This window comes from Podarcis cretensis, assembly GCF_951804945.1.
Source record: "Podarcis cretensis genome assembly, chromosome: 3".
Classification (NCBI taxonomy): Eukaryota; Metazoa; Chordata; class Lepidosauria; order Squamata; family Lacertidae; genus Podarcis; species Podarcis cretensis.
In genome coordinates this window covers 62968952-62984185 of record NC_137172.1, presented here as the reverse complement: position 1 = coordinate 62984185, position 15234 = coordinate 62968952, and the positions used below count along the sequence as shown (strand labels likewise).

The following is a 15234-nucleotide window of genomic DNA, read 5'->3' as shown; positions in this document are numbered from 1 at the left end:
CTCTTGCTTAGTGAAAACCCATGAAACTGTCAAGTGCATGCAGCCATGTTTATAACAAGAGTGTGACAGACTGAACAGTACACCTAATATTGAAATTAGATTCTTGATGCTATTTTAATAAATGCATGGAAAGACATTTCTTGCAGATTGTAACATAATGCAAAACGCTGTGCATCAGAGTTTTCTAAAACTCTATACTGTGTTTAGGATTCAAGTTTGTTCACAGTGGCTTTACTTAGCATTTCAATGGTTCAAATATCATAGATACTTTGCTACTAATGGCTATATTTTCTATTTAAAATGAAAATGCCTTGTTATCAGAGGTACTTATACACATCTTGGGTTACCTAGGAATAGATGGCTGTGAAGCAAGAACAGCAGCTATGACACCTGTTTTCTGTGTTTGCTCCTCAGCTTCCGGTCTCAGCTCATCTTCTGATTTTGGCCTTCTGCGTATAGGCTTTGGTGGCGGTGCCAGAGGCGTTGTACCTTTGCCCTGAAAGATTATAGAGGGTGTCTTAATACATGCAGCAATAAACTTCACCAGCACTCAGTTTTAATCATTACTAATGATTAGTTAATTAAAAACCCCAGTTCTCGTGTTGAGAAATACCTGTTCTCGTGTTGCACATTTTACATACCGTATTTGCAGGCGTACTAGAAACTGTTTTGTCTTCAAGTCTTCCATCACCTTTGGCAACTCTAAGAGGCCCAGCAGAATCAGGTGTTTTTTCTACCTAGAGACAGAAATAACTCAAAAATGCATCATGGCAAGCAAGCAATGTTTCAAATAATCTTCAGGTTTGGAAAAGGGTATGAAATCAGATACTTAAACTGAGACCAAATGCACACTCTGGAAGCTCACATATAACTACTAAAAGTGAAGCCTTTAACAGCCTGATCACACTGAGAAGTACCAGAATCCTCAGAAAAGCTAATGTATGAGGCTTTTATATTTCTTCAAGTGCCAGCTACGCTCTTTCCCAGATAAAACAGATCTGGACACTATCAAGTGTCTACTGGGCAATGACATTCAACACTACCACATGAATATAACTGGACAGCAATTAACAGATACTCAGATAATATAGCCAGAAGATATAATGTCTATGCTAACCTGCAAAACCTCTGGTTGTTTATCAGTTTCATCATCCTCTTCTTCATTTACACCTGATGCAGCAAAAACCTCAAACTGGCTAAAATCTGCAAAGTTTGGCTGTTCTGGTATTTGCTGAGGTGAGGTACTGGTGTGTGCTATTAGACCTTCAGTATCTGATGAACGGTGAACATGAGCTCCAGCCTACAGGAAGAGAACCAATGTCACAGATTATGTTTTATAAGATGACAGGGGGAGACATTCTGGATAATTTGTCACCATGTAAGTGACATATGTTTATTTTGCTAGTTGTTTTCTTCCATATAAACATATAAGAGAAAAACATTTCTAAAATATATTTTATTGCTGTGGGTGCATGTAGACAATGATTCATGCCACTCAGTGTGACAACTTGGGTAGGGTGGAGAACAGGGGTAAAAGTTGTTAAGCTGCTCAGAAGCCACAGAGTGAGAGAGTCTGTTGACACAGAGTGAGACCATCATTGTCTCTCGCACAAAGGGGTAGTGAAGGGGTGCCCCAGATACAAGCTGCAGTGGGAAGGTTATTTGATTGCTTAATTCTTATTACTATTAAAGTAATTATTAAAATCCTTTTGCAGAATACCTGGAACATAATGTCCTATGAAATACAAAAACATGACAGAATGTAGATGAATAGAAACTAAAAATTCAACAAGTGAGAGGCCCCTGCTTATGTTTTATAGATGACAATTCCCATAAAATGTTGACAGTATTACAGATAAAATCAATTATGATGATATCCATAAATTAGCAAAAACCCTAGAGATCTTTCTTTTATTTTCTGGCATGTTTGTGAAAGCAATACATTTCCACCATTCTCTCACAAAAGTATCTCTTTAATTCCTCTCACCATTCTCAACTTATCTGTTAATTTTTCAGTGAGAGGTATTTGCCATGTCTTGTACCAAGATGTTAAATTTGGTCCTTTAAGGTATTTCCAAAAGGCAGTGATGATCGTACATGCTGTCACCAGCAGCTAGCCTTTTAAAGAAAGGTTTGTGATCAGCTCCAGGTTCTTGTTCATAAACAAATTCAGTAAGGCTAATTCTAGGATCTTTGTAATGTCTTGGGGGATGATTTTGTCAATTTTGCCAATCAATTCATCCCAAAATGTCATTAGGTGATTTTACATGCTTGGATGTTCCATTTTCTTTAGCCAGATATTTGGTTAAATTGAAAATTTTAACAGTTGTCCTCACTGCAGCTTAGCTTACCCTGTTTTATGATGAAATTGTTCAGGATATTTATTGGACTTATTTTTATGGATTCTGTAGTTTTTGTTTATTATCGTTTCCCTGTACTGTACATTTATTTCATTTCATTTTTCCCTGTTCTGAGATGGAACTATTCAATGAAGAGATTATTACAATATTATTAACAGAAATCGGTACCACCACTAAAAAGATGCAATTAATTTATAATTTCAACAGAAATCGAAGAATAACCTGTGTGGGTGGAGGTCTTGGAGGCACTGCAGGGGGGTAGGCAATCGCTCCAGTTTGCTGTTGACCTACAAGGCAGTAATATTTAGAAGAGAACACTAAATATGTTTTCAGCTGTGTTAACAACTTTTGGCTGAGTACTTTAAAACAAGCAGTTGTTTGGATGTAAGCAGGGTCAAGCTTCAGCAGTCACTGTATTTTAATTGTTACATGGTTTAAGGGGCTCAGCAAGTTCCAAAACCTAGGCCTTCAGGCAAGTTTACTGACTCATAAGATTCCTACAGATTAGCCTATGTAATCTTGATCATGCAGGCTGCAATCCTATGAACGCTTACTCAGCAGTAAACCCCACTGAACTCAAGGGGTCTCACTTCTGAGCAAACATGTATAGGATGGTATGCCTCAAGCAGAAAGAAGAAGAAAATAAGGCACACTTCAAGAAACTGGCTTCAGCTCCAGATGATTCCCGCAAAAAAAAGCAAGACAGGAGCTGACAGGAGAGAGATCTAAATCTTCAGGTGGGCTTTCTGCTGAAACATACTGTGAAAATTTCCCTTGTGCAACATGTTCCCATTAATAATTATATTTTAGGACACAAATATTAACACCGTCCTCCACCCAAGACTGCAAACATGACTGAAACAAACTGTCTCAACATCATGAACATTCAGTACCATTCTAAACAGAAAGGAGAACTACCCAAGTGACCCTGAACTTGATTTAAGAATGAATAAAATAAACTGACTTTATAAAAGAATCTGAACCATGCCCACCTGGAGTAATAGTGAAGGTTCTGTTCATATCTAAAGATGATGATCTTGAGTGCGAAGGGTGAGGCCTTGGTGGTGGTGGAGGAGGAGCTGTATTGTCGGGAGACGTCCCTGAATGTGATCTGAAAAACAATGGAACTACAGAAATTCTATTGCAAACTGTAGTTCATGAGTCCCATATAGTCATCAGAACACAGCAACTGTATCCTTACCAGTAAAGTTCGCTCTTTAAGAGGGTGGACATCTAAACTTTAACTACTGAAGATAACTGAAAAGTACTGAGTTGTGATCTGCCAGCCATGATACAATGAAGATACCTGCACTTGTAGATTAAGATCAGCTAGATCTCAAAGTAGCTGTCTTATTACAAAAGAATTTCAGAAATAGGCTGAAAAGAGAAGTTGCTGATTTGCAACTTATTACCAAACTTAAAACCATGGGGAGATCTGGTCTGAATAGAGACATTGGATTCTGATCTCATTATACATGATAAAGCTATTTTTAGCCATCTCACCCCTTGCTTTTTCCTGTAAGCCCAATTGCAGTCACAGTCATCAACAGGTTTACCACATTTATCAGCCAATCACCCATTCCCACCACCATTCTGAGTAATAGCCCCCCCCACCCTCTCACTATATATAAGGGTCTGGGGACTTCTGTTTCAGTGTATCTGAAGAAGTGTGCATGCACACGAAAGATCATACCAAGAGCAAACTTAGTTGGTCTCTAAGGTGCTACTGGAAGGATTTTTTTTTATTTTGTTTAGACTGGGGAAGTCACCTTGTTCAAATTATAGGGCCTGTTTTCTGCATGGATCTATCAAACCAGCTTGAAAATGGATAGCCTATTGTTTCCAGAGAGCAATTTCTACTCTAAAATGAGACAAGCTCCTTTTTCACCAAAAGGATAGAAAGAATACAGTCATCCTTGTATAAATACTTAAGAACGTGTACATGTGGCAATACCGGGAAATAGTTTTGTATCATTAGATCTTTCTGCATTCTGGAAAACTCAGCTCCACTGCCCTTGCAATTTACAGGTTTGCATCACAATGCTGGAAACTAGAAGTTTGCTAAACAGCACACACACATATTTCCAATGTTCTAATAGCACCCTATGGCTCATGGATCTGACCTGAGGGCTTTATGTTGCCCATCCTCACTTCAGGCTGCAGAATGGAGGAAAGGAAATCTTATTCTATGACTGACAAATAGACAGTTAAACAATGGTGGTAAAGTGAATACAGCTTGCAGGAGTGCTTAAATTCTTTGAGAATATATTCTTGGAGCCAGGAAAAGACGCAAGACAAAAACAGTTGTGTCAAGAGGCATTGTAGTCAATAATTATGTATTACAGAACACCACCACTGAATGAGACCATCACTGAAGCACCACCCTGCACCCTTTTTATTCTGGAACTCAGTGCACTTTTCTGTGAGCGGTTTAACGCTAAGTGCTTGTTAAACTTATGGACTGCTATACCACCAAATAAACACTTAGGACAGGCATAGCCAAACTTGGCCCTCCAGATGTTTTGGGACTACAATTCTCATCATCCCTGACCACTGGTCCTGCTAGCTAGCGATGATGGGAGTTGTAGTCCCAAAACATCTGGAAAGCCAAGTTTGGGCATGCCTGACTTAGGAAGTGACGCAGCAGCTCTTATGTCAACACAAACACACACAAAAAGACCAATCAGGAAATTGACCCCTTCTAGAATTATGAATTTCTTTTAGAGATTTCCAGGCTGTGTGTCTGGGGGGACAAACTGTGGAGTAGGAGCTGGGTACTTTACCCTTGGATAGGAGTAGCTATTTTAACATCATTCATATTTAAGCATCTAATTACCGTTGTCTTGTTACAGTGCTTCCAATATGTTCTGGGTCAGAAGTAAAGGAATCTGAGCTGCTGTAACCATCTGCTGATATAAGAAAAAGAAAATCATACATTGCTTGTTGATTAATCATGTTTTGATTATTCCACAGAATAATATTACAGAATAAAACCTACAAGTGACTTTTCTATAAATAAGGTATATTGGTCACAAGTGACACAAAATTGATAAGCAAAACAAGTTTCCATACCAGAATCTTCCTACAATGGATCTGGCCTCTTCACATATATTAGATCATATCCCTTTACTCTGGAATAATCAACAATACCTACTAACCCAGGGGTTTGTACTGCAAAAATGTACTTTACTATTTCCACTACTTTGACTGAAGATCTGAGAAATTATATAGGTCTGAATGAATTCCAACTGGCTAGCAGCTACCAGACACAATCCTTAAAGTATGTGTAAAGAGGTCTAAGAGGGCATCAGAGTGGCTAGAGTGTGTTAAAGAATAAGATTTCTCAATCCCCAACTCTGAAGGATGCTTCACATCCTTTTTCAAACACAAAATAAATGTGCATTTTAAAGGGTTTTCCACTGCACATAGATGGACAGGGTAGCTGCTGAATGTACTACTTCCCCAAATCTTGAACTTGGTATTGGGTTACAGTCATTTACCATATTTTTCGCTCTATAGGACGCACTTTTCCCCCTCCAAAAATGAAGGGGAAATGTGTGTGCATCCTATGGAGCGAATGCAGGCTTTCGCTGAAGCCTGGAGAGCGAGAGGGGTCAGGAAGCTATCCGCAAGCCTTTGGAGTGTGGCGGGAGTTCCCGCCGGGCTCCGAAGGCTTGCGGTTAGCAGTCTGCAGCCCGAAGCCCGGGGAGCGCAGCGCTGCGCTCCCTGGGCTTCGGGCAGCTATCTGCAGCGCTTGCTGCTGCTCTTGGACCTGTTCTGGGGGCTGGGGTCGGGGGAAGCTCGGGCTTCCCCCGCCCCAGCCCCACGGCTAAAAAAGAAGCCGCGCGCAGCCTCTCCCAGCTGGAGAGGTTGTGCGTGGCTAAAGAGGAAGCCAAGACAGGATGGATCCCGCTGGCTGTCTTGGCTTCTTTGCTCTTTGGGGCTGTGGGGGGGAATATTTTTTTTCCCTTTATCCCCCCCCCCAAAAAAAACTAGGTGCGCCCTATGGTCTGGTGCGCCCTATAGAGCGAAAAATGCGGTAACTATTTGCAGTGAAATGAAACAGGCTGAGACCCTACTAGGAAAGAAAACATTGATACTTGCCAACTGTATTTCCTCCTACAAATTTTGCAGATGAACTCATTTTACTTTCTTCTACAAGATCAGGTGACTTTACAAGTAAAGGACTCGTGGGATTTGTGTGATCTAAAAAGGAATAAAGTATATATTTAATTAGTAACAATAAGTTAGTCTACCTCTCTTCTTATGGCAAATTTCACCTAATGTTCAAAGTCTGACACCATAGTAATATGTAAAAATTAAAAATTTTGAACAACTAAGATCATAACTTGCATTTCTGGCCACACATGTATATATTTGGATATCAACTCCCCTCTCCATGTGCATCATATCACACACCAATCCCCAGGAACAGATTTTGGGGGAAAGCAAAGGGAAGGGAAGACTGAAAAGCCAAATTACATGAACAGGATATCGGTTCCTTTTAGAGAAAGAAAAAACATTTTTTATTTTATTACTAGATTAATGGCCACTCATCAAAACATGCTTTTGAGTGGCTTACAAAAGAATAAATAATACACAATATTAAAATCAGACAATAATTTTAAGAACATCAAAACTGCTCAAATGCAACATAAAATGATATCATTCAAGTCTATTATTTGTAGGGGTTTAAAAGTATTATAGAAAAATGGCATAAGAAGCCACAATTACATTTTTTTTTATTCAAGCACCCTCAATCCATGTACTTGTTGTTGTCTGCATTGTCTTACAGTATTTTTATACTGCCACTTCTATATAGAGCGCTACTCAATGCCAACCCCCTTTGCAATTTTAGCTTCTCAACAAATGTGCAAGCTAAATCAGGCTAGAAAAGTGTGGCCTGGTTCAGATGCACATGAACAAGCCTTGTTCCTGTCAACAACCTGCTCCCTTTTCCTCCTCCAGTAGGGTCCCTATACTGTGCTTAATTTTGACTATGAAAGCCAGATTCACAAACCATGGATTGGAGATGGTTTGTTTCAACAAGCTAGTTTTTCCCAATTCCGATGTAACAAATTGCAGATAGTCAAAACCAGAAGCTGAACCTTCTGATCTCCTCATGGCCATACCAGAGAAGAAGCTGGGGGAGCTGATGAGCCCTAGCCTCATTCACACAATTAAATGTGGCTAGTGAATGGCTTGTTTCTTGGTTTAGCATTTCATGTGAATGTAACAGTGAAATAACTGAATAGGATAAAACTATTAATGGCTTCAAGAACCCCATAGTGACAATATCAATGAATACAAAAATGAATACATTGTTTGATAGGCTTTCAATAACTAATTATGTTTGTGAAAATTAATGTTTAGCTACGTAGAGGTTGTTCTAAAGGCACCACCTAACAACTTACCATTTCCAGTTCTTTTAAGTTCCATTTCTTGCAAATGAATTTTGCTTGGAGTCATTCTAATAGGAACAGGATGAACAATAGCAGTATCCTAAGACAAAGAGGTATAAATTGAACTTAGCTTAGTAGAATTAATTGGTCTAAAGTTGATAGCTTAATCAAAAGTTTCATTAAAAAGCTTGAATACTAAAACAAACTCTGTTGCAACTTTGTTGTGATACTCAAAACAGTACATGACAGCTCTTTCACTAGCAAAGTACATGGAAGCCTATCATTTGCTTATCTGCATTGGGCAAATCATCACTGGAGCAAAGCTTACTGGCTGCCCATTAAACAAACACTTTAAGCAGTTTGCACACAATATTCTGCTTGCACAAGGTTATATGTGTTCCTAAATAAGTTGTTCAGGAGCTCATGTGCCTTAATTTGTAGCAATTTACACGGTGAAGTATATGAGAAAGTATATAGTCACGGCACAGTGGCAGCTAGACCACACTGTGCTGCACACTGCTTCTGTTGTACAGCAGTACGTGTAACACAAGGCTGGTTAAGATTCTGCTGCATCAAGCCAAAGGTCCATCATCCTACTCGCACTATGGCCAGCCAGATGTCCATAAAAAACTGGCAAGCAGGATGCAAGTGCAATAGCACTTCACTTCTGGCCCTCCAAGAAAAACTATGGATCTACAAAAGCTGTCATCCCACCCACTTGCTGCATGCCACCTGCCAAGATGCTTCACAGCCCACTCCGCATTACCTACTGCATTTCTTTTGCATTCGCAAAGAAAAAAGTCTGTGCCTTTAGTACCGTTTTTCTAAAACAGTATGACAAGTCACATGGGAGAATGCAGTTCTACTGAGGGAGACACTACAGCACACACTGATTTTCCACTCATCAGATTTAACTTAGCAACTACGGAAACTGCAGACAGCAAGAGAATATACAGGAGCCAGAAATGTTCCTTTCTAGTGCTTTGCTCTGGCAGTGTGGGAGTCATTCACAAAGCAGTGAATGAAGATTATGCACCATCACATGCCCAATACATGGCTCTCAGTGGGATGGGGTACATGAGGGCAGAGTATGTTTGCTAGAGGACCTGAAATTAAAAACTGTGAGAAACACCACACTATGGAGAATGAAGGATGCATATATGACTTGGGCAAATTGTCACATACGGGCCATTATACAGACAAGGAACGCCTGTTGCCTTGGTGTTGTCCATAGAGGACAGTGGTTGTGTTGATGAAAGCAGTGACATGTACTTAGGAGAAGTAGAAAAATGAAGATTAGCAAATGCGATTACATGGTATCCATAAAAAAGGGCTTTGTGTGTGGGCTTTGGGATGAAAGGACTGGATCTGCATGTGACTTTGGCTGTCCTTGTTCAAACTGGTCTTTGGCAAGTTACCATACTTATTTTCTAATTTCAATCCTGTTTTCCAGCACAAGGCAGCTAAAAAGTGTCACAGCCATAATTATTAAGAATTTCAACACACTCTGTACACTGAAGATACTTCAAAAAAATGAACAGACTGCATTTTATTTCTTGAACTCATAAAATGTTCTATAATTAAACTTGAATCATACTGCATACATATGATTTCTCCAATAAATTTTAAAGCAGATAAAATTTATGACTTCTGCCACCATTTCCCACCAAGCTTTGTAGAATCATGCATTAACAGGCAAGATACAATTAATGAAAATTCAGAGTTAATAAAATTAATTTCAAACAAGCAAGCTAAGTGATTGACTTACAGGATCAGCTGGTGCAATGTTAGAATCAAATTGGGTCAGAGTTTGTGAGCTTGAGGAGCGTTCGCTAAATGTCTCCCACTGCTGAACAGACAGAGGAGAGACAAGTCAGCATGAGAGATGGGGTAAAGGTTTCCTGGAGAAGATTTAAGGTAGTTCAAAGGTTGCAATGGCAGTTGTTTTATTTGCATTAACTGTCAACATACACATTTTTAAAAATGTATTTTGAGCTTCATCCTTTCGGCTTCTCAATGCTACCAAGAATTTAACTGTCAAATACTGCATAGGGTATGAGCAAATCAAGAGATTTCCCTTCTGTGAAAGTAAGTGTATATGTTTTAACAACAAAATCAAGCTACTGACAATGGAAACCTCTTATAATGTCTGATCATGCTGCATGTGTAACTACAATGGGCAGCATTTAGCTAACATATCCATGTCAGTGCAATGATTTCCACTTGTGCAATGGGAATTCCCTCCCCCTTCCCCATCCCATGCCACCCTAAAAATTTCAACAGAAGGTTGGGAAATGTGGGGGGCAAGTTGGTGGAGGGATGGGGGAGAATGTTTCATTGCACAAACAAAAATCCTTGCACTGATGGAATATTCACATAGTGCTACTTTCGATACAACCCTGTGTACTCCAATTTTTCCTGGATTTTTGTATTAATTTTCACCTCAAAATGAATCAGGAATAAAAGCTACAGATAACACATTTACAAAATTACCAACAACTTGCCAATGCAATCCCTGAAGCAATCCTCAAAAATGTTTCTAATCGGAGTACATTTTATACCAGTGTAGAAATATTTAATTTATAATTGAAACAATGCTAAGGATTAGAAGTTCAAACTCGGTAAATCAACAGGGAAGTCCACCTTGGCAATCATTTCAACAAAATACAGGACATGCTCTGGCATAATACACAACTGCCAAGTCAGTTTTTCATGCTAAGAAAAGGGGGAAAAAAGACATGGACACAATAGCAATAACCAGGCATCAAAGAAATTAAGATTTGATCTAGGATTTGAAAGGCAGATTATGTCGTAGAAGATCAGTGTTAATGTATCTCATGTTAGTGGAATGGTGAGTAACTTATTAGTCAAAGCAAAACACTTCAGCAACCTCTTTCAGGTGGTCTTTATATCTTTTCCCAGTAATATGGGCCCACTTATCTATAAACAGCTGCTCAGGGATAAACAGATCACATGTGGCTGGGAAAATGTATAAGGGGCACATGAAATAATTAATACGCATTGATTTGCCATACATATTCCTTAGCTCTGAAAATCAAAAACTTCCTATCATAAGAAATAATATTTCCAGATACAGAAATATTATAGTCCATTTAGAAAAACACACTTCATGAAAACTTGTACACCCTAAGAATATGAATATTAGATATAATAATCCATTATAACTAGACATGTTTCCTCAAAAGCAGTTCCCCATACTGCATGTGGGCTGTTTGTGATATGGCATGGAGATTAGAAGTTCCCACCAGGCCAGCAGAATTCATTGGAATGAACCTTAAGCAGCTGTTTAGATTCTACCCAAGATAATGCCTGATGTATCAGGGATTTAAATCTTAACGCTTTCTGTTGATGGCTGCTAAATGCCACAACATCATCCTGCTTGTGACTTATGTCAGTACCTGGCAATCAAATCAGGAACCTAAAAAACAACAACCAGAATCTTTCCTACCTAAGAAGGGAAGTCTAGTGGGGAGCTCTGTTGCTTGAATTACCTGTGGGGCCACTTCTGTCACTCATCATCATCCCTTGTTGACCCTGATTCTGGATATTGCACTGACTTCCAGTATGTACAGTATTACATTTTCAGGCCCTAACCCTGTCTGATACTGCTGATACTTGTAGAGTAACAATTAATAAGTTCTTGTCATTAACTGCTACACCTTTTTAAGTGGACAATGAAATAGTTTATATAGGATTATAACATTATGTAATGTTACTGAAAATATTTTCACACTGATTCAACTTGCTTTGCTAGATGTTTTAGAGCACTGTATTTCACAACAATTTGATCTAGTTAAATGAAGAGTAAGTTACTGTGTATTATGAATTATAAGTGAGACAGTAGCACAATCTTTGTTATCCTAAAAATGCCAGACAGATTAGCATGTTGGACAGTAGATATATTTTAAATAAAATAAAAAATAAATCAATTTGACAACCCTAGAGGCAGTTCCAATATGAAGAGTCAAGACTCCTCAAGAAGACCTAGCTGTTAAAAACAGTGTAAGAATTTGACATAAGTTAACTTTCCAAGTAGGTAGGTGAGTGTGGGGATGACAGCATCTTTAAATACAATCTCCACATAATCCCCAACAAACCAAACAATTCAAAGAAAGGCCAGTGAAATCATAATCTGAAAATTGGATAGGTTTCCCAAATAAGCAAAACAATGCAAAAGTTCATTCCAAGAAGATTAAACATGATTTAGCAAGTATTTGAACCAGATACATTTGTACATAAAAGCTCAACTGGCCTCAAGCCTGCCATGAAATGTAAACATATTGAATTTCCTACATAATTGTTTACACTTTGATTTGGCAGTATATAGGATTAATAATTCAAAAGAATCAGAATGCTAAATGCTGTTCTAGAACTTTTGGAAATATAACCCAATACACATTAGTCTTAGTAGTATTTGTCAAGCATTCTGTATTACTTTCAGTTAAAAGAAACCCACTACCCCTTTTTTGTTGCTCTTCTCATTCACATACCTCTGATCTCTTGATTACAAGGTAACACCTTTCCATTCATTTTCTTATAGTATATCAATTGTGTGAAATAAATAACTAAATAAAAATCATACGCCTGGGTATTTTTACTCATTCCTCACTTCTAGGCTTCTAACTTCGGAGGAACCTTGACATGCCAATTACTATTGGATGCCTGAAGATTTACATATACAACAATTTAGGATTTGCCCTGTAGGTTCCAACCAAGAAAGGTAGTTTAGGGTCTGCTAGAACAACAGGAGCCTCTGAAAGCTCACAACTGCAGTGTGAAAATAATGGCCATCTCTGGTTTGACACCAGTAACTTGCAATCACGAGGCATAAAGGTAAAGGTAATGGTACCCCTGCCCGTACGGGCCAGTCTTGACAGACTCTGGGGTTGTGCGCCCATCTCACTTAAGAGGCCAGGGGCCAGCGCTGTCCGGAGACACTTCCGGGTCACGTGGCCAGCGTGACATCGCTGCTCTGGCGAGCCAGAGCCGCACACGGAAACGCCGTTTACCTTCCCGCTGGTAAGCGGTCCCTATTTATCTACTTGCACCCGGAGGTGCTTTCGAACTGCTAGGTTGGCAGGCGCTGGGACTGAGCAGCGGGAGCGCACCCCGCCGCAGGGATTCGAACCGCCGACCTTTCGATCGGCAAGTCCTAGGCGCTGAGGCTTTAACCCACAGCGCCACCTGCGTCCCAATCACGAGGCATACTACCTCACATACATTCCAAAAGCAACTATTTTGCCTAATAGCCATTAAGACATCTATCCGTCCAATAATATGGTAACTCTTTAAAAATTTCACCTGTTATTGTTAATTATTACCCTTTGCAATAAGCAATGCCATAATTATGCATACCAGGCAAATCAATAGTAATTTTTGGTCCTTATTTGAATCAAAATTTCCCTATAATTATGCTTAATTGAGCCAGCATTGCACAGTAAATGGTAACCGATATTTCTGCTGTTAGAATATGTATTTCTTACCTAGTGGATTTTACTCAAGTCTCCTAAATGTTAACTCATCTCCTTAATATGTGATGGGAGGGCAGTCTATGGGGTGGGTGCCACTACTGAGAAGAGCCTCTGCCTGGCTCCCTGTAGTTTTACTTCTCGCAGCTTAAACAGCAGCCTGGCTTACAGCAGATCTTGACAGTGCAAAACTTGCCTATGTTTTCAGGACCTTCAGGAGGATAGTTTGGAGAACTTTAGATCCTCCTGAAAGACCTGTTCCAATCTTGGTCTTCTGCACAGGCAATGTTGCTGTCAAGAAATTATGCCACCGAAGTAACAATAGGCCTAATGCTGAATAGAGGGCATATCACCGATGAAACAGTCCACCTTTAATGATTAAGAGGAAGTATAGATTAATAATTAAATGTTTGAGCACCTGTTGACAATCTCAAAATATACCCTTATGTATTATGGCTTAGGATCAAGGCCATATATTTCTGCTCAGTTTATGCAGTGAGCACTCAAAATGAGGTACATAAGCCAGCTTTTATGGCACAGTGGCATCTAGTTCATATTGTGTCATACATTAGATTTTAAAATAAGAAACTTTCAAAGTAAGATGCTGTTTGCTAACCTCACTGCTTTGATTCAGCTCAGGCCATGTTTGATTTAGTGATGGCATTGACGGTGATTTGCTTGGAGGTGCTTCTGCTGGTGAACTTGCATAACCTACCTCACCAGACTGATCCCCTGCTTCTGAAACGGGAACCACTATGAAAGTCAAGCACAATTGTGTGTTAACGTCTTAATTAGGTTTCAGTTCAAAGCTTTACTAACCATAATTTGTTCTGTGTATCAATCTCACTTATTACAGAAGCTTGCTTGTAACGCAAGGTTATCTATGCACATTTACAAAATATATACACTGCAGCAGTGATAATTTAAAAATTATAGGGCTCAAGGAATGTAACACTATTCTATTTTAAAAGGTTTTCCTAGCAACACTCTTGCAATTTAAATTAATAAGACACAGATACTGAAATAAGAAACCACAAGCTTGAAAACGGGATTTATAAACTGGAAGAAGTTCCTATCTCTCTTCTCCTACAGAGGTTGGGAGAGGTGCTAGAGTCTGTTCTAGTGATAGACCCTCATGGAAATTCTATTCCAAAAGGTCCCAACCTTCAAGGGCAGCCCTTGGGATGTCAGCAATCATGCTAAAGTCTCAGACAGGAACATTAATATAGTTTTTATTAACTTATTTGTGGAATCATAGGGATTTCATATATTGCTTTTGGGTACATGAGTTTGCTAAGATCAAACACCCTTGAATCTGTTTACTTATAGTTTCCAAAGAAATGGAGCTGCCTGTCCTTGGCTACAAAAATATAGTTGCTAGCTTGAGGCATCATACTGCAAGTTCAGTCCATTCTAACTTTTCTCACCATCTCTCACCACATTTTCAATTGTGACTCTAAAACTGTGACTCACAATACACAAAACCACCCCAAGAATAAGAAATTGCTTCCTTATTAACAGGCCTTTGTGTTGTACTCAACTAACTTTTACTCAGTGCAGACCCATTGAAATGAATGATCATGACTAGTTTAAGTCCATTAATTTCAATGAATCTACTCTGAGTCAACTTTAAATTAGTACATTTTACACTGTAAATTTTATGTTGCCTAATGACATCCTACTTTTAACAGTAGTTTTAAAGGAACAAAACTCTACAGAAGAAAGGAAATACCTGCTGAGTCCTCCAAATCAATCAGTTTGGGCATTAAACTTTCAGGCAGTTTCTCAGGCAAGTCATAGCCATTCTTCCTAGCAACTACTAGATGGAAAGCAGCACAGAATTCATCCAGTGTTAATGCACCATCTTTATCAAAATCCGACAGCTCCCTGAAAAGGCGAGGGAAAGTATTACTTCTAAATGTTTCTATTGAACTTCACTTTTACTGAGAATGCTTTAAGCTCACACCACACAGTCTGGCATTC

General features: G+C 39.1%; 1 protein-coding gene across 6 annotated transcripts in view; it reads right to left on the bottom strand.

The window, feature by feature from the left end:
- The window catches only part of REPS1 (RALBP1 associated Eps domain containing 1), a 42296-nt gene that overhangs the window by 3154 nt on the left and 23908 nt on the right, over window positions 1-15234 (bottom strand). For 2 of the 6 annotated variants that reach the window (XM_079970946.1, XM_079970949.1), the window contains exons 8-18: window positions 14984-15138; window positions 13868-14004; window positions 9531-9611; window positions 7775-7862; window positions 6465-6566; window positions 5197-5269; window positions 3353-3471; window positions 2583-2647; window positions 1118-1300; window positions 642-737; window positions 348-496 (exon numbers count right to left, since the gene is read on the bottom strand). In XM_079970946.1, coding sequence (XP_079827072.1) covers window positions 348-496; window positions 642-737; window positions 1118-1300; window positions 2583-2647; window positions 3353-3471; window positions 5197-5269; window positions 6465-6566; window positions 7775-7862; window positions 9531-9611; window positions 13868-14004; window positions 14984-15138 — 1248 coding nt within the window. The remainder of the gene's footprint in view (window positions 1-347; window positions 497-641; window positions 738-1117; window positions 1301-2582; window positions 2648-3352; window positions 3472-5196; window positions 5270-6464; window positions 6567-7774; window positions 7863-9530; window positions 9612-13867; window positions 14005-14983; window positions 15139-15234) is intronic. The other 4 variants (XM_079970951.1, XM_079970948.1, XM_079970947.1 and 1 more) reach the window with 4 other exon arrangements.